Genomic DNA, 27,984 nt, shown 5'->3' with positions numbered 1-27,984 from the left:
CATGTAGATTACTTCCATGATGCTTCTGCAACCTGCCTCTGCCTGGTTTTCATTGATTCCTTTTCCCATTGCAGTCGCAGGCCTTTCCTGAGGATTCCTTATCCCTCATGTTAGCAAGACTCCTCTGTAGACATGTGTTTCACATTCACGCATTCTACAAGTCTTGTGACTTAGGATCTTCAGACATTGGCAATAGTGCGTCTTGGCAGATTTACCCAGTAACTTACACTCACACAGATATTAAACATGGGGATATTTATTGTACATAGACACACAGAATCAAAATATACACACTTAACACTTCAATGGGGAATAGCTCAGTAACAATACATAAACCTAATCATAAGTAAACTCACATATAAGTTCAAAATACACACACACAAAGGAGCAATCACACAAGGCATGAGAGGAGATGGGTGGGAGTTGAGGAAGGCACACTAGCCTGCTCTTTCTCTCTGGGCTCACTTTGCAGACTAGGCATCAGTCATGTGCAGCTGGGCAGGGAGGACCAGAACATGGCTTCTGAAACACAGTCACACATGCACAGTCAAAGATAGGCAGAGGGAGCAGATGTAGAGGCTACAGGTTGTAGGGAAAGGACCTCCTGAAGTCAGGCTAGAGAGCGAGATATACCTTTCCCAGCCCTGATGGGCAATCTAGAAATCTAACTGGAGCACATTGAGACTCCTGGGTCACGCAGGGAAACAGCACATGCAGCAGGCAGAGGTCCTGAAATGGCTTCTTGGATCTGAGCTTTGGCTAGCAAAGGTGCAGAGCAGAGCAGGAAAAGTAGTGGAGCCCTGAAAAGAGCTCTTGAAGCAGCTTCAGTAAGCAGGGACCTCTGTTTCAGCAGGCAGGGGCCCATAGACAGTGAAGGAAGAGGAGAGGAGAGTCAGATCTCTGGGTTCTGGCTGGCTAAGTGATTTAGCAGGTGATTTCAGGTACAGTGATACTCAGCAGTGTGAGTGACCAAGACCCAGAGCCGAGGGGGTGGAAAACCATGGCTCTAGGAGTCCAGTTTTTATACCTTTCTGAACAAAAACCTCAAAGGGGGATGCAGAATGGCTTGGATCAGGCAAGTGTCCTTCCTTAATTTCCATACCTATTACAGTAGGGCCCCGCTTTACGGCGTTCCGCATTATGGCATTCCGCTGATGCGGCGGCTTGCAAGCAGGGGAAATTCCCCATTTTAAAGCCGATTTTGCCGTTTTGTGACGTTTTCGCGTAATTTTTTCACGACGCAGCCCATTATAGTCTATGGGGCCCTGCTTTACGGCAGGGACCTGGTCCCTAACCCGCCGTATTAGCGGGGCCCTACTGTATGAGTTATATTGTCAGGGTGATGGGCTTTTCTTTTGTGAAGACAGGTGGTGGCATTCATCTTTTAGCTAGCTTGATAAGTTTGAACAATGGGCTCCTCTTTGAAGGGCCAAACTTTTACAGTTACTTTTGGGATTGCATCGATTGGATTGCCAAAGGGTCATGTCCTGTGCATATGACTGGCAACATCCTCTCGGTTGAAATGACAAGCTTACCTCTTTCAGCTGCTTTTTCCATCAGGTCTCAAGCAACATCTTTTTGCAAAATGAACCAAACTGAAGCCATTTTAAATATCATATAGTCCATGTTGGGGTGGAGTGTCTCTCAGGTTTATAGGCTGATAGCCATCCTGCCAACACTCAGGGGAAGCTTTTTGGTGGTTGTAGTGGGGAGGAGGGGGCAGTTCCATTGTTCAGGAGAATTTACACAAGTATAGATGTAGGCCATAATGCCAAATAATACGAGTTCCACAAGTGTTCTGCTCATTTGGGCCACCTATACATACAAGCCCTCCCCCCAGTTCATTGAGGAATGCATGGAAGTTGCCCATCCTATGATGTGGGGAACGTATACATGTTCTCTGTTGTTTGTTTGCATATAGGTGCTCCATGTGCTTCCTGGAGCTTTTGATTGTGCAAGGAAATACAACATTGATTCTGTGCATTGCAGTAGTTTTGAGAGGGAACACAAACGTTCCATGTTCCTTGGGTTGCTAGTGCAATCCTGATAGGACTTTGCAGCAAAGTACATGTCACTCTGATAATGTGTGTTTAGCACTTCCGCTAAAGTTGGAAATTCCCCTAACATTCTTATATCAATTGTAAATATTAAACAGCACATAAAGGAAGTGGGAAAAGGCTAAATTTGTGTTTTCTGAGATTGTGCATAAAGTAGTAGAATGACTAGGCAGTTCTTTTAAAAGTTCAGAATAATCCAGTAGGTGTATTTTAGTATAGATATTTATGGGAAGAGCATAGGTCAGTGACTCTGCCAGCTCATTTTTAGTGTCAAACCCCCAAAGATGATACTTAGAGCACAACAGCATCTTTTCTTTTATATGACATGCATGCTTCTACCACGCTAACATATCATTTCATATTTAATGTACAATTAGTTATGTAAAAATTGTAACATATTTTCTTAACGTAATTTGCAACTTCTCCTTTGTAATACAAATTAGAATATGCCATTCAGAATTGTCACTAAAAATTATTGCTCTTGATAGTTGTCTAGAGAACTCTTCAGACTTGAATAACCACTGCATCTTGGTTGGGCAATATGCACTCCACATGAAGCCATCACATCTTTCATGTAGCATTGCTTTATTTCTGGAGGAGGATATGCAGTCCCAGAAAAAGAACCTGTCTTGGTATATTTTCATATATATTTGTGTTTCTTAAGAGGAGGCTACTTTGTACATGGACTTTCTCCTGTTTCTTTTCTGTCATGGGAGGCCAGACAATCATGAAGGGAAATGCTTGGCATTGGTGTAAGAGGTCCACAATTTTACTTGCCGTGTCAAATGTTCCACTATTCTCTGGCCAGCTTGAAGCAAGATTGTCCCTAACAATCTACTGCATTTTGGAGGTGCAATGTAAGGTCAAAGACCTTGTACCTTACAGGAGAAGGGCAGCCAAACTTTACGGTTGCTTTATACATATAGTGCTCTCTTATACACACACTCCCTGTGTATATATATGACTTTCATCCCATACGTTGAGCCAGAATATTAAAAGCAAGAATGGTTCACAAGGCTTGTCAGTGCAGGCTGCAAAATAGTAAATGTTTGTCGAGACTACATAAGCACTCTTTAAAATAAGTAAAGGAAACAGATCTCTGTTTTTGATATGTTAATGTTTAAAGGCTGTTTTGTTTTGGTAAACTAAAGCATCTTTCTTGACCAGTTTGTGGATTCAAAATGGTAATCGGCACTACCACAGTCGCTGGTCAGCTACTAAGCTTCACACTCTTTTTGACATTATTTTGCTTTACCGGTTTTTAACTGATTGTCAGACTTCTCATCTACATGATGTTTTTTGCTAGTTGTATGTGCTATAACCTTTTTACTTTTTTTCAGTTTAAGCTATGGAGGAGGGCATTCCACACACTCAGAAACTGATGTTCTTCACAGACAAACATATACAACTTCTCATCAGCTTCCTGCATATGCTACTACACCCCATCCCACTGGTAATAAGTCTATGAATCTTCAGTTTAAACAGATAAATTCTCAACTTTGTATAAAATCAGTTATAAATTTGTAGCACACGTGTAGCAGGGAGCTTAGAAGATCACGAGGGATAGATTAAGGAGAATGTTTTGAGGGGTGTGTTTTTTCATTTGCACCATCGAGGTAGTACTGTTATACACATCATTAAATAAAAAGTACTGGTAGCTTAGTTTTTTTTTAAAAGTTATTTAAGTTATTTGAATGTTTTAAGTAATTTCTCTCCTCACTTTCCTCATCCCCTCCTTACTTGGAAGATTAAAGATCAAATTTCTGATTACTGTGAACCCTTTTTTAAGGAGGGCTAAATATACAGCTCTTTGCAAAGACACAGCTAGAGATAATTTGTCGACTATTCTTACACTAATTACAGTTCGAGACTAAATTCATATGGATGTGCAGTTCTGAGCATCAATCTTTTTTAAAAATGGGATTTAATTTATGTGAAAACTGATTGTGCTGCAACTAACATAAATTTGAGGTTCATTTAGAAAATGCCCACTCCCATTGTCTCAGTACATTCTTTTCTCTGTCTTTCTCCCATTAATTCTTTGTAGAAAACTGGTGTGATTGCAATAGCAATCTACCCCAAGGTTAGCCAGAAAATGTTATGATTGAGTTTCATGACCAATGAATGTATGGCTGGACACTTAAATGTGCAGCTTATTATTGTGTAATGTGTAGAATCTGGGATCCCACTTATATATGTTACATATGTTCTTCATGTAGGCCTTTGTGGAATTTTTGATAACACTATGCACAGCGGCACTAGCAACACTAAAGAAACATCAGTTATGAATTTTCTCTCTGCAATTGAATCCCGCAATGCTCAGGCTGTTTCTTCAGGAACTACTCTCTTACCACAGTTCAGGCCTCCAACATGGCAGCCAGGTGACATTTTCCTAATTTGTGGAACTTAAATCAGTTGTTTCTCTGTAAAAAAAGAAAGAGAGAGAAGAAAGATTAGTATTGTATAGAAATTAAAAGAAAGTGTTATCTTTAAAGTTTTTCCATTTAGTTTCACATTTTTAGGAAAATATTTTCATGTAAAATGTTTCATGCCGTTGTTATTTTGACAACCATATTGGTTTGGAAAGTACTGTAATTGTGCCTGCTATATTTAACTACTTCAGTTATTACTGTTTAATCAGTATATCATCCAGTTACAAACACTTACGTTTATAACTTCCTGCATATCTTCCTGCAAAACTGGTCTAACTTCCTTGCAAGACAAGACCGGTCACTGAACATGTATCATAAGAATAGCCTTGGATCAGCTTAACATTTGGGCTGTCAGGGCTGATGATGTATGCTTATGTAGTTTTGTATCACAAGTCTCTGAAGTCCTTAGCCTACAAGTTTGCATTGCTAAAGCCTAGCATACAATCAGTGGCTTGCTAACTTATTAGATGCTTATTAACTTCAGGCTTCCCTTCCAATTATTTTCGCACTATAGCACACTGTTAGCAGGGAGCAACATGGTTTTAGTCTCTCTGCAAATGCAGTTCTTAAGCAAGAACATATTTATTAAAGAAATAACATAATAAGCACACATAGAACCTTTAACAGGAGTTCATTGGATATGTGCCACAGGCTGTGTCTAAGAGATTTTACTGTAACAAAAGTCTCTGCACAGTGTTATATTGAAAGAGGTTTGGAATCTAAAATGTTTGCGATCAAAATAACTATAACACTTTTTGACATGGAACATGCTACTGCTTAGCAAGTTTGGTCTGTTTGTTGTGTGGGTGGGAGAGTTTTGTGCACTAATTCTTAACACATGAAATTCTCATTGATTTCAATGCAGTTATGTATGTATATGTTATGGGAAATGGCCTACATTGAATATATCGGTGGCTATTTAATAAAATTATTTGTATCCTGCTTCTCTAAGATAAAAGAAAACATAAAATAGTAGCACAGTAAAATAATAATAAAACAGCAATAGATTAAAACATTTCTACAACACAACAAATTGACAGTAAAATTGCAGACTAAAATCATACTAAAACAAAAAAAAGCCTTCAATAGACATTTAAAAGACAAAAGTCAGGGGCCTAAAAGCATTTCCATGGAGAGGACATTTCACCGTCTTGGTGCCACCATTGGAAAGGCTCTGTCTTGGGAACTGCCTGTTAATTTCATATAATGTCAAGTAAGGGTGAAGCCATTATCTCACCTGACAAACAGGCTCCAGTGGGAGCAATGGACCTTAAGCTAACCAGGCTCCAAGTCTTTTAGAGCTTTAAAGACTAAACTAGCATATTAAATTGGACTTGGAAACAATTAGCCAGTGCAAGATTAGAATAATGCACTCCAACCTTTGTGTTCCATATAACAGTCTGGCTGTTGCATTTTGAACCATTTGTAGTTTCTGGACTGTCATTAAAGGGAAACCCATATAGAGAGCATTACAGCAGTCCAGCCTGGAAGTGCTGGCATGTGAATAACTACAGTCAGGTCTGATTTCTCTAGAAAAGACAGTAGTTTGCTCAGTACTGAATCTGGTAAAAGGCACTAATTGCCACTGCTGCTACTTTAATATCTGGGGAAAGAATCAGGCCAAGAAACGCTCCCAAAAGTGCAACCTTATAAAGAACAGGCCATATAACCTCTTCCAGATTGCCAGAATTCTTGAGCAGTAACACTTTTTGTCTTATCTGGAATATGTTTCAGTTTGTTTGCACCTGTCCTTTCCTAGATTGACACCAGACACCAGCTTAGAAGTAAGATAAAAGAAGTTATCAAAAACAAATTCCAGGAAAATATTGATCTCACCATCAGCTTTTATATTAATAGACTATGTTTGATCCCAAATGCAGTGGTCAGAATGTTTTTAATTAAGTCCAAGGTAAAACAAAATGGTTAAATGGCAGTTTTATGTTCTTATGTTCATTACTGAGTCATCACACCCATTTTTCTCTGCCTTTTTTTTTTAACAGGTATGCATTCATCAGCTGAGCTTTTTGTTACTGGAGCCCTGCCAGCCTCTGGAACCTTTCCACCAACTTCAGCTTATCAGCATCCCAATACTTTTAGCAGTAGAAATTTTGCTACTACTCCCTCTCTAACACTTCAAGACACAACATTCAGTGCAACATCAAATGGTCTTCTGACTGCCCATGACCCTTTATTGCAGATCAAGACATCCCAGGGCACAGTTCCCACTGCATTGACGTTTGAGCGTCTGGGCAGTTCTGTGTTAAGTACCAGCATACCCCCCCAGTCTTCAACATATCGCTCTGCTCAGGAGTCTGCACCCCATCTCTTGCAGCCACAGTTCAGTTTGTTGCCTTCATCACTTGGAGGAGCTCAGCAGGCTCCACAGGTGTATAGCTCATCTCTGTTTACTGGTTCCACTGCCTCCATTGAAAGAGCACTGCAGCGAGAATGTAGTGTTATCAAGCACCATCAGCGGCCTTCAAGCACACAGTCTGTTCAGGCACAAATAACTGGTTCCCAGCATTCTTTACACAACTATTTATCAAGCGCAAGTGGAACTGATTTTCAAGATGCGTCCCGTCAGTCATCCCTATCTTGTAGCCCAGTTGGTGATGCTACTCAGGTAAGCAATGGTGGATCACAGCAGAAGACCTCTCAAGTTTCAGTGGAACTTGCTCAATCATACACATCAGCAATTCCATCACCTGGTTTCCCATCTGTTTCCACTGCAAAGGCAAAACACTGTTCTACAAAGCAGCCACCGAGATCAACAAAACCCCCTAAGTCGCAAAGTGTTGCCCCTACTGTGCAGACACAAAGCTTTTCCAAAACTGCACAAAGCCAGAATTCTGTAATAGCAGGTCAAGCACAAATCTATTCTACAGCACAGCTTCCAAGCCTCTTGTCAGTAAGCCAGTCGCAAAACTATGTTTCAACACAGTCGCAGAATGTGCCATCTGTCAGTCATGCACAGGTATTCTCAACTATCAAGATTGAGAAGCTGCCACCATTGTACAAAACACTTGCTTTTGCTGGGCAATCACAAGCAATTACTTCAGATAGCCAGACACTAAGCTATTCTTCTGATCAACAGGTATTAAGCTCAGTTTCAAATGGCAATTACTCTGGGCAAACAGATCTTCCTTCAGACAGCCAATCTCAAAATTACTCTTCTAGTCATTCTCAGGGTTTGTCAACTGTTAGCCAATCCCAAGTTAACTATTCATCTCAATCACAGGTTTTGTCGGTTAGTCCTTCAGAAACATATACAACAGGGCAATCTTTGACATTAACGTCACCATCTCTTCCATTTTCTTCTTCTCATGTTCAAAACTTGTCTGCCTCCAGCCCTCCTCAGAACTATATTTCTCTACATTCTCAGGCACAAGAGTCATCTTCTCCACAGTCTCAAAAGTTTTTGCCAGTTGTCCAGTCGACGTCTTTTGCAATGCCAGCTCATTCACAAGCATTGCAGAACAACAGATCTTCCTCGGACACAAAGTCATATATTAAAAGGAAGTCTGACCCTAACTTGTATCAAACATCCAAACAAGACGAACAGTTCCCAATGCAAGACATGCAGACATTGCAACAACAAACATCTCTTGATTCCTCCACTCAAAGGCTAACCGATGGTGAAGTTCATGCTCAGGATACAGCTTACAAAGTTTCCAAAGCAGATAATCGGTATTCTCAAAGTGTAATCAGGAGTAACTCTCGCCTTGAAGATCAAGTTGTTGGGCTTACTCTTCAGGGATCAAAAAAAGATGAAAGAATGGTTGGTTCTGTGGCACAGCTCACCCAACAAATTGGCCATATCACTAATGTAGTAAGCCATGATATTAAAAAGGCAGCTAATTTATTGCCGACAAACCAAGTAAATGTAAATTCTAAAGAACTAAGTCAACAGCATTCTGTTCTGCATAAGGTACATGATGCTAAAGTGTCAGAGCAACAGGGCCAAGTCATTAGCACACCGCCACAGCTTCATGCTCAAGCCATAAGGCATAGCCACCAGCTGTGTTTGCCTAGTGCACAGGTACTTCTAGAATCTGCCTGTGATTTACAAATGCTTCAGCAGTCAATATTGCAGTCTGGCTTAGGGCACACAAAAGGTTCTTCACAAGTGCAACATATTCAGAGTTCTCAGCAAGTGACTCACCAATTCCTTCAGGTAGATGGTCATCTGATTCAGAGTAATGGAGGACATTCTCAACAGGAGCTTCATTCTCAGAACTCTGAAATTATGAAAATGAACATATCTGAACCATCAAAGTCTCTACATCCACACTTGACATCAAAAGATAATTTTGTGCGGCCAAATCATGAGTCTAAGAATCAGTTTGTGTCTCTTAGTTCTGTATGTTTTCCAGAGTCTATGCTTCTCAATGATGAGAGGAATATACTGTGTAATGTAGATGATATTTTGGCAGCAACTGCTGCAGCTTGTGGTGTAACGCCATCTGAATTTGCCAAATCTACATCTAATGAAGAAGAAATCCAGTCTCTTGAAAATGGGGACAAGTCTCAGTTCCAGACCATAGATGTCAGACATTTGACTCCTAGCTTCAACTCCTCATCACCTGTTGTTGGAAAGCCATTGAGTATAAACAATATTTCTTTAAATGGAGGCCAGGTTACACTAAACCTGACAGCAATGCCTACAGTGCAGTCAAAAAATAGGAGCCTTGACCAACAACACACTGAGGCTCCTGATCAAAGCATTCCTACGAGAGTTGCAACCTCAGTGCTTGAACAGAGGCAGGAACAGGTTCCTAGCTTAGTTAAGCAGCAATCTAGCATCAGTAATGAATCTGAAGATGCAAATGGTATTCATATGGATGGTACATTAAATGTGAAAGTTATAGAGCTTGTTTCAAGTGGTAGGGCTCAAAATGAAGAGAGTGCATCATCAAGTGGTTGTTTTAACATGGAGAGCGACAACACTATGACAGGAAGCAAGGCTAAAGTTCCACTGCAACCAATATCTGTGCAACAGCCAGGTGATGAAAACGGTAACAAAGCCGAAGGCAGGAACCAAGATTTATCACAAGAGGACCTTCAGAAGCAAAAGGACAGAGGACAAAATCAGCTTAAAAACAGCAATGATGACGACGTGCATCAGAAGCAACTGAAGCGAAGTGGACAATGCAAACGTCAGAATTCAAGAGGAACTGATGTCAGCTTGCCATATTCTCCTGTTCCTGACAGCTGCCATGAAACTTACCAGCATCAAGAAAAAATGAGGCAAAAAATCAAAGAGGTGGAAGAAAAACAACCAGAAGTCAGAACAGGATTCATTGCATCTTTTTTAGATTTCCTAAAATGTGGACCCAGACAACAGTTTTCAGCTCCTGCTGTACGTGTCCCCAGTCGTACGAGGAAACCTATAACCCCAATTGTTAGAGTGCCTTGTCCACATCCGTTTTCAAAGCCTCAAGCAACACCAGCTTCTGTGCCACTTGAGAGCAGTGTTGAAAGTTCAAACGAAAAGGGTAATGAAGAACTGAAGAAAAATTCAGAAGCATTGCCTTCATTTTCTTCAGATGAAGATTCCGTAGGGGCCAACCAGGATCTTCAAAAGTCCATTACTTCTGCTTTATCAACTTTGGATGATGCTTCTGATAAAAAGAAAAAGTCAGGTAAAGATGATTATGCTCACAATTTGGTACAGGTACATGAATCTAGTATTACGGTAGCTTTAAGTAAAAGTTAGAAGTGGTTTGTTCTTGTTTGCCCCAAATGCAGTAAACCAGCCTTTCCCAACCTTTGAGTCCCCAGATGATGTTGGACTACAACTCGTATTAGCCTCGCCAACATGGCCAATGGTCAGGAATGATGAGAATTGTTGTCCAGCAACATCTGGAGACTCAAAGGATGGGAAAGGCTGCTGTAAACCGATATCTGTAGTTCACTGTTACTTAGGCTAACCAATATCCTGATAGGTGAAAATATACATTGAAGTAAATTTAGCTTTCTTGGAAATGTTTGTGTTTCCACATTTGGCCACTTATTTTGGAAAACAATGAGTTGTATCCAATGCCAAGTGAGCAGAGTTCTGCTTGTGCAATAAGACTTCTGTTTACTCTCCTCCCACCACATGTCCCCAAACTATGTCCCGGTGGGTCTCCCAGCCTCCAGAACAGATTTTGAGGGCATGCAAAGCCTGAAGGGGACAGGAAGTTCCAATCCACACATGCAAGTCTGTTGCAGAAGTGGAACTACAGCACTAGATACAACCCATAGACCTGATTTCATTTGGCATGATTTAAATTCCTTCTGAAGGCTTTTAAAAATTATGTTGTATTATGTTTGTGTGACTTTAAACTTTGGGTTGTATCCAACTGAGTTCTACTCAAGAGTAGACTTATTGAAATTAATGGCCTAAATGATGTCCATTATCTTCAATGGGCTTACTCTGATAAGACTACCATTGGATACAACCCAATCATTCTGTTTTTATGGATCATTTTAATGCATGACTAAGGTATTTTTGAATTAGTTTTTCTATTCAAGTTACATAAACAGTAACACAAACAGCCATAATGTGTGCAACACAAGATAAATTATTCAATATCTGTCCTTTTTTACTCTGTGCCTGTCCTTTTTCTTTTCCTTTCAGGAGAAATATTATATACCCAAGTCTTTTCAAAATGTCTCTCCACAAAGCTAAACTGCTAATAGCCTACTAAAAGAGACAAATGCAAGTCTGAAAAATCCCAGTCAGGTTTACCCCCAACACAAAAATCACACACATTAAAAGATGTGTGTGTTGTGTTGTCTGTTTCCCCCTCATTAACATCTTGAGCATGATTTCTTCCATATGTAGTTCAAGGCAGGAAACCATTCAGATTTGCTGATGCCTTGTGTATGTTTGGGGGTGGGCAGTGTTTGAATCGTCATTCTTTCTCTTACAGGCTGCAGTAATTTTTAATGAAAAGCAATTCTGTTTCACCTGGAGCAACCTAGGAAGTTATCTGTCAGATAGGGAATTCTGCTAATGTCTTTTTTTTTTTTTTCAATAATTTTTATTCAGATTTTCATAAAACATACAAGACAAAATCATAAAACATTCAAAGACAAAAAACAGAATCAAAAATAGTTAAACAAAAAGAAAAAAAGAAAAAAAAACAAAAATAAAAAATAAAGAGTAAAATATTGACTTCCCATTTGTCAAAGATCAAATCAGTTATAAGTCTATAATATATAGCAATCCTGTCTCTTAAGTCATATTATAAAATCACTTTCCTCCAGTAGTTATCTTACTTAATCATCAAATCTCATAAACATTACTTTATTCTTTCCACAAAAAGTCAAAGAGAGGTTTCAATTCTTTAAGAAATATATCTATCAATTTTTTTTTCCAGATAAGCATATCGATTAATCCATCTCATTACTAATTATGATAATCTTATTGTCATAACCATAGTCAAAATAAACATTTCAATTAATCCATCACATCAGAATCTGTTAGGTTCAGTAATTTCAGTAGCCATTGTTCTATTATCTCTATTAGTTCCATTTTCCATCTTCCATCTTCAGTAGTCTTGTTAAGTCCAGTAATTTCAATATCCAATCTTCCATTATCAGTATTCCATAATAATCTTGCTGTCAAAGCCATAGTCATATAGTAAGAGTCTGATGGGAATTACCTCTATCCCAAATATTTTCTTGCCATCCATTCTGAATAAGTTGCTGAAATACTGCTGTAAAATCATATCTCTGTTCTTTTTTTCAAAATACACTGGGTCATCTCTTAAAAGTTTTTCCATTGTCACATGGCTGCAGTTAATTCCATAGATTTTCTCTATATTGGGCTCCATCACATCATTCCAATCCAGAAGATAATCCATGCCATTGATAACTTTATCTCTAGAATCTTCATTAATTTCTTCAGAGATAACATTGAGTTCCAAACAATAGATTTTATTTCTAAAGTCCATAGACTCCAAATCTTGTTCCTGTTCCACGTTTGTTCCAATCTCCGGGATCTCCTCTCTCACAGGGACCCCTATTCCAGTCTCCAGGGTCTCCTCTCTCACAGGGACCCCTGTTCCAATCTCCGGGGTCTCCTCTCTCACAGGGACCCCTTCCAGGGTCACCTCTCTCACAGGGACCCTTATATCTTTAATCTCCTGCTTCATTTTACTCAATTCAATTTTCGTTATCTCAATCTCATCCATTATTTTCTGAAACATAGTTATTTCCAGATTCTCAGCCACTTTCTTAATTGCCATTTTAAAAGAAAAATATAGGAAAACCACTTCTTATTTCAGCAACAATTGGGTTAATACTCCAAACTTGGTGACATCACAGTATAAACAGAGCAGACAGCCTTATCTCTCCAATAGTTAAGTAAACAAAATGCAGTTCCCAGGATCGAAACAATTAATGGCAATCGTCAAGAAACAGATTCGTCAAAATAAAATAGACCAAAAAGAGAGTAGTCTCAAAACAGTATAATATTTTTCAAAATAAAAATCTGGAATAGAAATCCCTCTTCTGTGTGTATCTTTAGAATGCAAATCCAGGACAGCTTTTTGCAACAAAAACAGAGATAAGCTATTAATTAGTGCGTAGCAGAGAGAAGTTACGGCTCCCCAGTGAGATGTCAAAAACCGATCAATCTGGCAAATCTCTTTTAAACAGCAACAATTTAAGTCAAGTAAAAGAAAAATATAGAAAGAAGGGTGCTTGCCTGTTAGTGCGTTCTCTCTTAGAAGATAAGATGAACGTTCGCTTTAACAGATAGAGCTTGCTGTTGAAAATCCGTCCCACCTTCGTCGGCTGGACCTCGTCCCATAAATTAATGAGATCTGGTCGTCCCAACAAAAATAGGCTTTGAGGTTAATCTCTTCGTTTCTCCCTACCCGGGAGAAGTTTAATCAGTCAAAAAAAAAAGAAAAAACTGACTGATATATCTGAATAAGCTTCTTTTGAGGCAGGAGCCCGTCTCAAAAGCAGGCACAGGCTAAGTCACCCTTCCCGGAAGTCGCCGGGAATTCTGCTAATGTCAATGGAACTGATACTTTGCTCTTCACAGTAACAATTCTCAAGCAATTCACCATAAGTTAAAAATAGCTAGTGATAATTGAAATACAAAAATAAATTGAAATTCCTGTTATGATCACTTTTTTTACTTTAGAAATGGACAGAGCTGTTTCTCATGCCGCCACCAATACTGATGAAAAGAAGGAATCTTCTGATACATCTAGTTCTATGGCAGATTCTCGGGTGAAAATCTGCTTAACACAACCTGAGACAGACCAGCTTGCAAAGTCACAGGAAACTGCTGCAATAGAAGGATGTATTGAGGATGACAATGGAGACAGTGGAGGAGAGGGCATGTACAGGGAACGTGATGAATTTGTAGTGAAGATTGAAGATATAGAATCTCTAAAGGTAATCCAGCAATTTTGGTTTGAGTAATTTAAAAGAATACACTAATCAAATAATATTTCATAGCGTATGCATTTTGTCTCCTTTTATCTCTTCAATATATTGTAGCTTTGACTTTTTTGGTACTATAAATGTGTATGATTCTTTACAAATAACTCAGGACTAGGGTTTATAAAGTGTATATATTTTAAGCTTTATAATTGCTTGTCGCACAGAGACTCAATTCAATATCCTACTAAAACATAGTTAGAGAAGTTTAACTGGTTTCACTTGATATCAGAATTGACAGACTGTGGTTTGCAACTGACCAGTAAACCAGAATCGGAAGCTATAATGTCAAGTGGGGTTTTTTTCACATGATGGCTGAACTGACAGATTATAGATGTGACTATTGCTCTGCTTCCAGAAGCTTCTGAACCATGAAGACAGAAGTGAACTGTGAGTTTTGAAAGCTGAGTGCTAAGAAGTTTGAAAATGAAAACAGATACTATAGCTATAAATGGTGCATGTTGCATATTTGGAAGCGCAAACCATGTTTTGATTTGTTAATCTGATTTGAACCAAACAGTATAAAATCTCTTTGGAACCATTTGTATATTTTATATAACTGTGTGTGTGGTTCACTTGCATTCTCTGAAAACAAACAAGCAAGCAAAACAAACCCAAAACTCAAACCTGAAAAAGTTCAAATGTTTGAAAAATCAACCTGTTAACTTAGTGTCCTATCTGCCCTAGAGATGATACTAATTCTCACTACCATTTACCTGTAGTCAGATCTACAGCATATGCAGTTTAGTTGGGTTCTAATCATTCTTTATGTTTTACAGTACTTTCAAAGGGCTTCATTAAAACATTCAATTGGAGAAAATTTATAGACAAATGCTTTAAACTTCCATTTGCTGTTCTGTTGTCACTTCAAAACAATGGAGAAGAAGGGGTGTATAGTGCAATGGATATAGTACTGGGTTTGCCCATGAGAAAAAAGCAGGTTGAGATCCTTGATTATCTATACCAGGGGTAGCTAATCTGTGCCCTCCAGATACTGTTGAGCTCCAACTTCCACTGGCCCCAGGTAGGATAGTTAGAATCATAGAACAGTAGAGTTGGAAGGAGCCTATAAGGCCATCGAGTCCAACCTCCAACTCGGTGCAGGAATCCAAATCAAAGCATACCCAACTCCCTAGGGAATTGGTTCTATTGTCATACCACTCTAACAGGAAGTTTTTCATGATGTTCAGTTGAAATCTGACTTCCTGTTATCTGAGCCCATTATTCTATGTACTGGACTCTGGGATGACTGAGAAGAGATCCTGGCCCTCCTCTGTGTGGCAACCGTTCAAGTATTTGAAGAGTGCAATTATATCACCCTTCTGTCTTCCCTTCTCAAGACTAAACATGTCCAGTTCTTTCGGTCTTTCCTCATAGGGCTTTGTTTCCAGTCTCCTGATCATCCTTGTTGCCCTCCTCTGAACCCATTCCAGTTTGTCTGCATCCTTCTTAAAGTGCAGTGTCCAGAACTAGACACAGTACTCAAGATGAGGCCTAACTAGTGCCAACAGAGGAGAATTAGTACTTCACGAGATTTGAAAACTATACTTCTGTATTTCTTTTCAAAAGTTTATCCTTGTCTTCTGCTTGATTCCAACCACCATATTCCTTTTATTCCCTTCCCCATTTTATTTTAATGCAGATACTCTTTGGGGGGGGGGGTTACTAAGCTTATCCTCCTGTATTTCTGTGCCGGGATATATATTTTTAACATATAGCATGACTCTGCCTCCCTTTGTATCCCTTCTGTCCTTTTTGAACAAGATACGTATATTCTTCAATGGCTGAAGTCCAGTCATTACATCAAATTTCAGTTATACCTATCATGTCATATTTTCCCTCCTATAATAATTAAGATTCAGGGATAATCCAAGTAGTAATCTAGCAACATTTTGAGGACCAAAAGTTAGCCATCCCTGATTTAACATTGGGGTTGACCCTAGCCAGGCTGACACCTCTCATCTTAACCTTCTTCGTTACAGTTGTAATACTATATGTTGGGAGGTGTTCTGGAAAGCATAAATTACTATTTAAGGTACACAAAATAATTCATTAGGTAGTAGAACTAATTATTTCAGCTGTATAAAGCTAATTGAAACTGGTGCTTTTTATTTTGTCCTTTCAGATTGCTTTAAAAATGGGAAAGGAGCCTCCAGCCATCTGGAAGGTTCAAAAAGCTTTGTTGCAGAAGTTTGTTCCTGAAGTGCGAGATGGACAGAGAGAGTTTATAGCTACTAACAGTGTAAGTACAAGGATTCCATATTAATCATATTATTCAGCAACAAAGATTCCTGTGACTTTTTGGTTGCTATGATAATAAAAGTTCTTTCGTAGACCGTGTTTTGACAGAAAGGATTATCATGCTGCCTCCTCTCCCTCCTCTGCTCCCTATGCACCCATTACCTGCTCTAATTATTGTTCTTGGTAACCATAATATGCTGTGACATGCTGATCAGGTAATGTGTAACCATCAGAAACCACCTGAAGGGCCATTGAGTCTTTCATTCTCTCACCAAAGGGTCACTTCCAAATGTCCCATAATTAGATGAGTATCTAATTCCTTGGGTTGGAGAAATCCTAACCAGGAAGTAATGGCATATTACATATTCTATGCCTTTGACTTAAACTGATATTGTTAATTGTACCACAACTCCCTGACTAATGGATGTGCTTAGAAAGTAGTAATCTCTTAGATTTTCCTCTTAATTTCAATACATGATCTATATTTTATGTGTTGATTCTTTTAACTTGAAATCTGTGATATAAGTTTAACTCCTTATTTGTTCAGTTATGTCCAGACTTTTCTCAAGTGGACACTGTCTCTTTTGGCCCTGTTTTCACCTCCCACTGGACCCCCCATGCCATATCCCAGTCCTTTCCTGAAGGACCCTCAGTGGAAGCTTTTGGGAGGCCTAGGGAACTGCAGTGGAGAGGATGGGAAGTGGCTTTGTGTCTGCACAAAAACTGGACACAACCTGTTACTTAAACTTCAAGCTAAATTCTGCTGTACAAAATTGTGTGTAAGAATCTGCATGTACTATGTCTCTGTTTTTGCTTCTTGTAGTATCTTGGGTATTTTGGGGATGCAAAATCAAAGTACAGACGTGTTTATGTGAAGTTCATAGAAAATACAAACAAGAAAGAGTATGTCAGAGTGTGTTCCAAGAGACCAAGAAATAAACCTGTACAGCCTGCAAGGTATTTTATTTTGATAGAACTTTTGTACTTGACACTTTATTTTAACACTTTATTTTAACATTTGTAGATTTTAAAGGCAACTGTTTTGTATATTTTGCATATTTTTATAGCAGCAGCGAACCATAATACTTGTTGGTAGTTGCATCAAATAGTGAATTCTATAGAATAGACTGAGAATAGTGGCCCAGTTACAAGCCTTGGGCCCTCTTCCACATATAAGAATACTTTTGAATAAAGCGCTGTTTCTCATTGCATGCAAACTTTGAGAAATGAGGTTTACTTAAAAAGTAAAAAATTGAACTTGCAGTCTCCTTGTGTGCAAAGGAGGAAAGGAAGGGAAGCATGTGAACCCAGTGTTTGCTGCAGCTCACTGGCAGTTATCTTCACATTAGTTATGTAATGCTGTTCATAGATTACTTTTTCCCAACCAGTATTCTTCAATTTGGTGGTGTTTGGGGAGGGAGAGGGTCCTTTTAGCCCATTCTGTGGAGTTTAATTGCTATGGAATGAGAAGATTTATTCCTTCTTTCTTTTATTAACAAAATACTATCACCAGCACTTTAACCATTTAATTTGTTGGGTGGAAGGAACTCTACATGTGCATGTGTGAACTTAAACACATGAGATTAGCAGCTAGCGAGATGATCAGAACCAATGGGTGATATATAATGTCCGCCTGCTTGCACAATGAAAACCTGTTTTGCAATAGGACTTCTATTTTCTCTTCTTCCCCATTCAGCCCCTCTCCCTGCATTCCCAAAATTTGTTTCCTCCACTTTTGAGAAGCCATGTTGCATAAACAGATGCCTGCTCACATTACAGCCCTTATCCAGTAGCTAAATTTTAAAATATTTGTACTTGTCTACAGGTGAAAATGGAGTGAGAGCCCATAAAGAGCTGCAGAATTAATGCAAAGAGAATAAAGATATTAAACTAATGAATAACCTAAATAATGTGAATTGAATTTATAAAGATTAAACTCATACTTAGTTGAGTTTCATACAATTTGTTTCACTTACTGTCTCTTAACTTGTAGGACTGTTCATTGTAAGCCAAGCACAAGCAACAATAAAATTCCTGATCCCCCAGCACCAAAAACTGCAACTATAACAACAAAAGTGTCTTCAGTGAAACCCAAAGCTAAACAGCCAAAGATAAAGGCTGAACCACCACCAAAGAAAAGGAAAACATGGAAAGAAGAATTCCCGTCTGCCCCTCAACTCCAGAGTGATGAGGAAGTTAAGTGCCACTATGTCAAAAGTAACTGTGTTTCTATTATATAATATTTCCCAAAAATTTATGTGCTTTGCAAATGTCACAGCAAATGTTGTTAGAGAGATGTTGACATGATAGGAGAACCTTCATCTTGATAAATGCCCTAAGGAAGATTGTTTTCAACCAAAACACATTGGGCATAATTTTTTATAAGAATTTTACAAGAATAGTAAAAGATTGATTTTTTTAGGGGCCTAGCCTCTTTTCTTTACTTCTCTTGGGTTTTGGTGCTCCTCCCTTCCACCTTCAGTAAACTGTTACGAAAATTCATGGCTTCATGAAATTTAATTGACTATCTTACCCATAATAATTGTGATTGTTCCAAAGTCTGTTACCTTTGGTTCCTGCTCTCAGCCCTCAAAGGCCTGGGATTTTTCCTTTTTGCTGCACACGTCGTTTCAAAGTCGCCATTTGTGAAGTGGTCAACCTCTTATATATCGCTTCATAATATAGGATGACTGAAGCCTTATGCAGATACTGCCTCCACACATTTGCTCTATGTATGAAGGAGAGAGCAGGGGCTGCACCTATTAGCCCCACCTCAATATTGCCTGCTTCCCCAAATCTTTGCTTGTTGGGTTCAGTGTCTGCAAAGGGATGCCCACATGCATGTAACTGTACACCAAGTGCGCTCCACATGATATGATCAGGAAGCCCAGTCACATGGAGTTCCAACATGTTTGCAGTTAACTTCACATGCACAGGTAGCTCTTTGCAGATGTTGTGTTCAGTAAATGGATATCTAAAAGGTGCGGCAGCCAGCGATAGTTGTGGAGTTAGTAAAACCTTGGCAAATGTCAAACCAGTACACAATTTCTGTCATGGCAGAAAATTTTCGTCCAAGTCTCAGCTCCGCCTTCTTTATTGGGGTGGCTTCTTTAAAGTGTAATTATAAATGGGCCTCGCAGAGTCTTTGTGGACACTGGCTAATTTTTGTGCAGCAGTAGTGTTGTGTTCATTTGATCTAGGTTTTCAAAGCAAAGGACACACTTATTTTCTAATAAAGAAAACAACTGAGCTTGAATGTGTCTACAGTGTAATTATAAAAACTATTCCTAAACATCAACATCATTTTTTAGCTTATAACCAGTCCAGTGAGATTCTATACAGGCATACCCCGCTTAACGTCGCCTCGCTATAACATACATGCTCCATATGCCTGTATTTCTCCAGAAACGCAGCGCAGCAGCAGAGGCTTTAGCGCGCGGGGGTGGAAATAGATGTGATCGCGCCTCCGCAAATCAGCTGGGAGGCCTGATCGCGATCAGCTGGGAGGCGCGGCAGTGCAGCAGCAGAGGCTTTAGAGTGTGGGTGTGGAAATAGACGCGTTCACAATCAGTTGAGAGGCGTGGCAGCGCAGCAGCAGAGGCTTTAGCGCGCGGGGGTGGAAATAGATGTGATCGCGCCTCCGCAAATCAGCTGGGAGGCCTGATCGCGATCAGCTGGGAGGCGCGGCAGCGCAGCAGCAGAGGCTTTAGAGTGCGGGTGTGGAAATAGATGCGATCGCAATCAGTTGAGAGGCGCGGCAGCGCAGCAGCAGAGGCTTTAGCGCGGGGCTTTGAGGCTCCGCATGAAGGAGAGGTAAAAAAAGTTTTAAAAGGTAGTGCTTCACTTTAAGGACGTTTTCGGTTTACGTACTCGCTCTGGTCCCATTGAGTACGTTAATGCGAGGTATTACTGTATTTTTTGTTCTTATTTAAATTATTTGAAGCTTGTTATAATCTAACAGATCAGTCCTAACTAGGATAATGCCAACTAATAATCTTAGTGTACCAGTATTTCTTTGAATGGTCACTAGAGGTCACCAGAGTCATAACAAAGAAATCTCTACACCTACAAATAAATTCAAAATACAATTAGAACAAAATATTTGTGTTTCTGATATTTCAGACGCTGGGCCTCCAGCTCCCATTATTGCTCGTTTTTTGAACACCAGAGCTATGAAGGAAACATTTAAAAGTTATATGGAACTACTTGTTAGCATTTCCTTGGACCCAGATACAATGCTGGCATTGGAGAAGAGTAATGGTACAGTGTGTTCAACGTTTCACTTTCCTTATCTTATTACTGTTTACCGTATTATATATCATTCAAAAGCTACCTATTGGGGAGGATCTATATGGGCACATGATCTTAATGCACACATGAACCAGAAGGCTGTTTTGTGCTTTATCAAATGCAACTTCAGAAGGTCACCTTGGTCTTTGGGGATAGATTTTCATTGGATGCAGAGGGCTAAAAATGTAGCCCCTGTAGATCCTTAAAATGATACAAGTAATATTAGCTCACTTTTACAGTCATTATTGTCCACAATATACTGTAGAACGTATTTTTATGAAAAACAAATGACATTAAAAAAGGCACTTCATAGCTTTTGGCTGCTCCTCTTCTTGGACTTTTCCATCCTGCCAGATCATCAAAAGTATTTGTGTGTGCATGCCCTCCTTAAGAGGACCTCCCTGGATCCAGAAGTGTTAAACAACTATTGACCAGTAGTGAATAACCCTTTTTGGGCAAGGTGTTCAAGAAGGTGGTGGCTGTTCAGCTTCAGGCATGCTTGGAGGAAACTGAGTATCTGGATACATTTCATTTCATTTCATTTCATTTTGGCTTTAGGCCTGGTCATGGTACTGAAACTGCCTTGATCACCCTTATTGATGACATTTTTGGGGAGAGTGCAACCCTGTTCCTCCTTGTTCTCTCAGTGGCTTTTAATACTATCGATCACGGTATCCTCACGAAGTGGCTCAGGGAGATTGGGATTGCAGACACTGTACTTCAGTGGTTCTGTTCCTACCTCTAGAGACATTTCCAGAAAATAGTTATGGGAGGCTACTGTTCAACGCAATGGGAGCTTTCCTGTGGTGTCTCGCAGAGCTTCATCTTGTCCCCCATGCTGTTTAATTTGGACAGAGTTGGATGCCACGGTTAGAGCAAGTCCAGTGGAGGCACCCAGAGCATCATTTGTTCCATCTGTACTGGATCGGTTTTGACTATTGCGGCCTGAGAACGTGGACAAGCTGCTTGAAGAAGCGCGGCCAACCACCTGCCCCCTTGACCAGTCCCAGCACACTCCTGCCATCATCCCATTGATGCCCCCAACTATCTTGGCTGCTTCAGGGGGAGTGTTGGAGAGCACCACGACAATCCCAGCCTGCAGCAGTCTGGTACCCAAGAGCCCAGTCATGCCTGATGCCTGCCTTCCTCTTGACCCTTGTCCATCTTGGCTTCTTAGAGCTAGCCATAGGGCATTGATTGGTTGGGTCTAGGGAATGATGATTGTTTCAGTGGAGGAGGGGGAGATACCATCTGCCTTGAAGGGGGTGGCAGTGCATCTCCTTAAGAGGACTTCCCTGGACCTAGGAGTGTTAAACTATCATCCAGTGGCAAATATCCCCTTTGGGGGCAAGATGCTTGAGAAGCTGGTGGTGGTCCAGCTTTAAGCATGTTTGGAGGAAACTGATTACTTGGATCTGTTCCAGTCTGACTTCAAGCCTGGACATGGCACTGAAACTGCCTTGGTTACCCTTGCTGATGTCATGTGTCAGGAGAGAGATGGGGGAATGGGACCCTGCTCATTCTCCTTGATCTCTCAATAGCTTTCGATACTGTTGACCATGGTATCCTTCTAGAGTGTCCTGGAGAGGTGGAGGTTGGGGCATTGTGCATCAGTGGTTCCACTCCTACCTCCAGAGCCTCTTCCAAAAAGTAGTTATGGGAGGCTATTGTTCAGCAATATGGCAACTGCCCTGGGGTGTCCCACAGAGTTCTATCTTGTCCCCCATACAATTTAAAATCTATATGGAGTCGCTGGGAGTTGTCAACAGGAGATTTAGAGCGAGGTGCTATCAACATGCAAATGGACACCCAGCACTACCTCTCTGTTTCATCTGAATCAAGAGAGACAGTTGAGTTGTTGGATCAGTGGTTGCAGGTGGTGATGCACTGAATGTGGGTCAATAAATTGAGACTGAATCCTGAAAAGACAGAGGTGTTATGTGTCCAGAGTTCTCATGTCTGGGAGGTGGGGAGGTGGCCTATTCTGGATGCGGTTGCACTACCCTAGAAAGAGCAGGTCTGCCGCTTGGGGATACTCCTGGATCCAACATTGTCACTGGAGGCTCAGGTGGTCTCAGTAGCTAGGAGTGCTGTTTTCCAGCGGTTCTCCAATTTTGGCCCCTTTTGGACAGAGATGACTTGGCTACAGTACTTCATGCTCTGGTAATTTCCAGATTGGATTATTGCAGTGGGAAGGATTTTTTTTTTAAACCCTCAGTTAATGGAAGAAGAAGATAAAATATGGCAACATGCTGCCCTCCCACCTCATGCCCTACTAGTATGAGCCCAAAAGGGCTTTAGATTTGGTGGTTGCTCAGCTTTTGATACTCCCTCCTCCCCCCTCCTTCAGATTGTTTTACCAGTGACCTTTTTATGTTAACTTAATAAATATTATTAGTAAAATATAACACATTTTAAAGCATGTATATTTTCTTCCAGAATATTTTGCACAAGAAAAACATGGGGCTCTATTTGCTTAATAAGGCTATTCAGTTTTTCATTCTAGGGCAAAATGAATACAATTCTTAGACTAAAAATTCTTCTAAAAACACTTTTTGAAACAGATGAGAAATCATGTGAGAGAGCCAGTGTGGTGTAGTAGTTAAAGTGTTGGACTACTACCTGGGAGCCCAGGGTTTGAATCCCCACACAGCCATGAAGCTCACTGGGTGACCTTGGGCCAGTCACTGCCTCTCAGCCTCGGAGGAAGGCAATGGTTAACCATCTCTGAATACCACTTGGCATGAAAACCCATAAGTTGGGATCGACTTGAAGGCAGTCCATTTCATTTTCAAGAAATAATGTAATTGCATATCACCTGTACTATACAGAAAGTAGTAGGACTGTAAAGTGCCTGCTGATTTTAGAGTTAGTTCAGAAAGAATACTTGCCTTCCTGAGTGCAATGAAATGTGCGATTGGTTGCAGTTTCATAAGATGAGTGGTTATTTGTATCTTTGTGTAGGTTTATGAGTCAAAGATACGTTTTTTTTCTTCCCAAGATTTAGGGGAATTTGGGTGTTTGCTCATGAGATACAAAATGGCCGCAACAGGTGGTTGGAATACTGGACAGGGTAGTTGAAGAGCTAATTTTATGTGTAGACTCTTACTGAAATTTGTTTCATTCCCAGTGGTTATCATTATATTTGGGATCAAGAAGGAATTTCGGTTTAACTTACAGGGTACTGTAGTCTTGAGGATCAAGTTTTTTGAACCATCTGGGTGTATTTTACTGAGCCTGTTCCTGGTTCTATTGGTGCACTTCCTGTTACCTTTTTGTGCTGATTACCAATGGTTGCTTGGTTTTGTTTTGAAGTATCATGTATTTTTTTTTTCAGATGAGCTGCTTTTGCCTCACATGAGAAAAATTGATGGCATGCTAAATGACAATAGAAAAAGGCTGCTATCCAAATTACGTTTAGAGCGTTCATTCAAGGTACTGATAGTTAAAATGCTTTAATTATTTATATACTTTTATATTACTTGAAAACTTTTGAAAAGTGTTTAATGGTACAAAACAAATAAAACTGAAATACAAATTCCTTTATAATTTCTTTCTTATTCCCTCCAGCAAAAATTGACTAGCCATAATCATGCATTTTCAGATTAAAGGGAGCTTTCCTGTTCACACCAATTAGCATAATATGAATCTATATCTTCACTTAAATCAGATAGATAACCTGGAGAGAATTGAGTTGAGCAATTTTTATGGGCTTGGATAATAGTGCCTTGCTTAAGGATTGTTTTAATGGCTTGTTTTATAAAAGGATTCTAGTTAAATTTCTAGCATATTAATTTGACACACTCCTGCACAGACTATAAATGACGGTTGTTTTGCTCTGTTTTAAGGCTGCTTTGGAGAGCTTTCCGGAACTGACAATAATCAATCGTGATTCTAAAACAAAAACTGGGGTGAGTGCAGTTCCTAGAATCAAAATGAATGGTAAAGCTTATAACAAGAAAACATTGAGGATTTCTAAAGCAAACTCAAAATTAGCACAGGTATGTATTTTTTTAAAGTGTTTTGGATTTTTGCTGCCATATTTCTAATGGAACACCAGTACCATTCCCATAATGAATTTCCTTGTTTATAAGCATTTTCTAAATGTTGTGTGCTAAGTGACGTTTTTCAGTTATATGCTTTCAAAAACAAATTGGTTGCTAAATTATGTAACGGTACTTTTTATGTAATTTGACTTGTTTCATTTCATTTCCTTTGTTCATTATCCGTTGAAGACCAGTAGGCACTCTAAAAAGGTAAATATGTTGAAGTGGAAAATAGAAAAAGAGCTCTGTAAATGAAAGATTCACAATGGGAAGTATATATTCCCTAGGACAGGGGTTCTCAAACTAGTGCATGGACCACTGGTGGTCCATGAATTTCATTCAGGTGATCTCTAGTGTGTGTGTGTGGATTTGTGGCTGAAGGTGGGAGACAGCACATCTATTGCATTAAATATTCACATTGGTTTTTAAATGTTATATTGTATTTTATTGTATTACAATTTGAATTTAAAATACAGTACGTAAGAAATAAAAGAAACAATAAAAATACAATTAAAAGCATACAGCATCTAATACAGCACATTACAATTGCTACAGCAGGCAGAACAATCAAAGTTCGCTGAGACCCTTAGCAATTTTCAAGTGGTCTGTGGGGGAAAAAGTGGGGAAACTACTGCCCTAGGGCTGAGCCAGGACATAAAAGTACAGACCTACCCCTTGAAGATGCAAACCTACATGCACTTAGCTGGGAGTAAATAAGGGTTGAACTCAAATGGGACTTCTGAGTGGATACACAATCAGATTGCACTGTAAGGGTCTCTTTGCTGGTCCCAAGTCAGCCATTACTGCTGAAGACAATATTCTCTGTGACTGCCTTTGCACTTACATCTTACAGCCTTTTTAAACTCACTGTGAGGACATCAGCCATAGTAGCTTTTATATTTGACATTAGCAGGTTAAAACTGTATGTAAGCAACTGCAGTGGCTTTCCTAATCTCTATTCTATGTCTATACCATTGACTCTACAAACCCTAGGAATTTAACTAACTTTATCTGGAAACTATTTCCCCCCTTGAACTGCTTTAATGGAATGCTGTCATAAGGTGCCCAGGCAGGAGTAACTGCGAAAGAATCTGAGCTTTTCCTGAAGAGGGTTGTGTAGATACAGCAAATAGAAAGTCAAATTAGTTATTAAAGGCTGCCTCAGGTGGGAAAGGGAAGGATGTGGGGGTGGGGGAGATGTAGCTGCACACGGAAGGCAGATGCACAATGATGTTTGGTCCAAGGGAATTCAGCATATTCAGAAGAAGAAGAAGAAGAGCTGAAACTAGAAATGCTAAGAAAAAACAGATGGTGAAGGTGAACAAGAGAAACAAGAGTTTTATCCATTCATCCCTCATGATCTGTGACAAGCACATCAGAGGGAGAAGGAACAGGGAATCCTCAGTGGCAGGGTAAATCCTATAATGTTTTTAATTGCTGTAAACCTCCCAGAGAGCTTCGGCTATGGGGCGGTATATAAATGTTAATTAATTAATTATTAAGAAAGAAAGAAAAAGAAAGAAAGAAAGAAAGAAAGAAAGAAAGAAAGAAAGAAAGAAAGAAAGAAAGAAAGAAAGAAATCAGCATTCCAAGGCCATGGCAAAGCTTTCCTGGGTAGGATCACAGGGTACAGTGGTACAAGTCAGCACCACAACAAGGCTTCCATGGTGCATTGGGCAGGGTAAACTGCACTTGCATGAAATTTCTGCTAGAGGAATTGCCAGTGCTGTGTAATTTGCCAGTTCCCCTCTGTTCCCTGAAAAGCTGCTATGGAGGGGTGTGAGTTTGTACAGGGGTTGCAGTGGGAAGATGAAATATGAACAGTACCCTCCTCTCACCACCCCTTAGCAAGCATCTGCACTGATCTCAGTTCCATTTGCAAATGGAAGGAGCAGCCTAGATCCAGCCAAAATGCATGATTGTATGGATAAATACATTCACTAGCACATTTTATTTCTGAGTGCTCAAAATAATTATTGGCACCAAGAATCCATCAGGCTGTAGGCAACTTTGTGGCTAACAGTAACTATTTGTCTCTGCAGGAGTTTGCTGTAGATCCAGAAAAAATACCACTGTGTTCTTTATATCACTCACTCCATCATTACAAATACCACATGTTTCTGAGGTGTAAAGTAGAGGTTAGTCTTCTGCTAGACAATGTATTTTTTGTATTTTCTATTGCAGTAGATAATCTATAAATCTAGAGTGGTTTATAAATATTGTATTAAAGATAGATAAAACATTAAGCATTAATTTAGCGGTTACAGTAATGTGAGTTTTTCAAGAGTGTTGTGAACACAAAATGTTGTAATTCTCCATTGTTAAGGTTCCTCTGAAAGTCCCATTTTTAAGGCATTGAAGAATCCACCAGCAATTCCTGTGGATTGAAATTGGTGCAAATAGCTCAAAGGAACTACTTGTCAGTAATTCTGAGAGGCATTTCTCAACAATGCAAAGTTAATTTATCTGAGCAGTCCCCATGCATTGAAGATATAGTGTGTCAGTGTACTTTTGCCTTCAAGAATCCAAGTCAGCCTTGTTAGGGCCCTGAGCTGAGCCCTGGATCTCCTGCCCACAAGGTGGCTGGTTGCATTGCAAATCACAGTGGTAATGACACCTCAGCCTACCCACCATCATAATAGAGCACAAGAGGATCTATATGTATAAATTAGCATATGTAAATTTTCCCTGAGCAATGCCCCTGGAGCCAAAACAAGATGTGACACGGGGATCCATGATCCAGCCTCCCAGTATTTTAAAAAACTTAGCAGGTGCAGAGAAGTCCAAACCGGATATGGGCTGTGGCAGTAGCAGCTCTTTTCCCCATGCACCATAAAAAATGTACCAATGTAGGTACCTAGTTTCCCTGCACCCACCCACCCACCTGATGGGGGTTATTAGCAGTTGGGGGGGGATTTGTTACTTACATACACACGTGCCCTGGAGAATCCCACCTCTCAGTTTGTGATTGCAGTGGCAAACAGAAAAGCTTTGCCTTCTGCTATCATAATGCCTTGGCAGTTTGTGGACATTTTTAATATGTTTCTTCTGAAAGCTGTGCAGTACCCCTACCTAGTAGTGCAGTGCACATATTCCCCCTCCCCCTTTTCATTTTAAAACTATGGTGAACAGCTATTCCCTCTGCAGTAAGGCTGTCCTTACTCCTGTTGCATGAGCAGGAGATATAGCTCTGACCCTTGGGTTGCACTAATGTTAGTTTAGTACAAAAGAAAAATTTCAGAGTTGTAATGTCTGGTAAAGCCCTGAAAGAATATTATAGGTGGTTCATGAGTACAGAAACAATGTGTCAGTCTAGGAACACACTTTGCTCTGCTAGGAAGTTCATTGGTGACATTGAATTGTGCTTTGTTTATGAGGATGTCCACTGGACATAGCTGGTGTGTGGATATATGAATTAAAATGTTAAGATTGGCTACTGAGGATATGGATGTTAGCAATTTAATCTTCTAT

The 27,984-nt window shown here is 39.8% G+C and overlaps 1 protein-coding gene across 4 annotated transcripts in view; it reads left to right on the top strand.

The window, feature by feature from the left end:
- The window catches only part of QSER1 (glutamine and serine rich 1), a 50,400-nt gene that overhangs the window by 17,472 nt on the left and 4,944 nt on the right, over nucleotides 1–27,984 (top strand). Inside the window, exons 2-12 of one of the 4 annotated variants that reach the window (XM_061610529.1) lie at nucleotides 3,398–3,510; nucleotides 4,277–4,438; nucleotides 6,490–10,131; nucleotides 13,635–13,891; nucleotides 16,062–16,178; nucleotides 17,001–17,134; nucleotides 18,171–18,394; nucleotides 20,300–20,437; nucleotides 23,805–23,902; nucleotides 24,316–24,378; nucleotides 26,556–26,651. In XM_061610529.1, the coding sequence (XP_061466513.1) occupies nucleotides 3,398–3,510; nucleotides 4,277–4,438; nucleotides 6,490–10,131; nucleotides 13,635–13,891; nucleotides 16,062–16,178; nucleotides 17,001–17,134; nucleotides 18,171–18,394; nucleotides 20,300–20,437; nucleotides 23,805–23,902; nucleotides 24,316–24,378; nucleotides 26,556–26,651 (5,044 nt within the window). Of the gene's footprint in view, nucleotides 1–3,397; nucleotides 3,511–4,276; nucleotides 4,439–6,489; nucleotides 10,132–13,634; nucleotides 13,892–16,061; nucleotides 16,179–17,000; nucleotides 17,135–18,170; nucleotides 18,395–20,299; nucleotides 20,438–23,804; nucleotides 23,903–24,315; nucleotides 24,469–26,555; nucleotides 26,652–27,984 lie in introns of all 4 variants that reach the window. The other 3 variants (XM_061610528.1, XM_061610527.1, XM_061610530.1) reach the window with 3 other exon arrangements.

The sequence above is a fragment of the Rhineura floridana genome, chromosome 2 (genome assembly GCF_030035675.1).
Source record: "Rhineura floridana isolate rRhiFlo1 chromosome 2, rRhiFlo1.hap2, whole genome shotgun sequence".
NCBI classification, from domain to species: Eukaryota; Metazoa; Chordata; class Lepidosauria; order Squamata; family Rhineuridae; genus Rhineura; species Rhineura floridana.
This window is presented reverse-complemented; position numbering and strand designations above follow the sequence as displayed.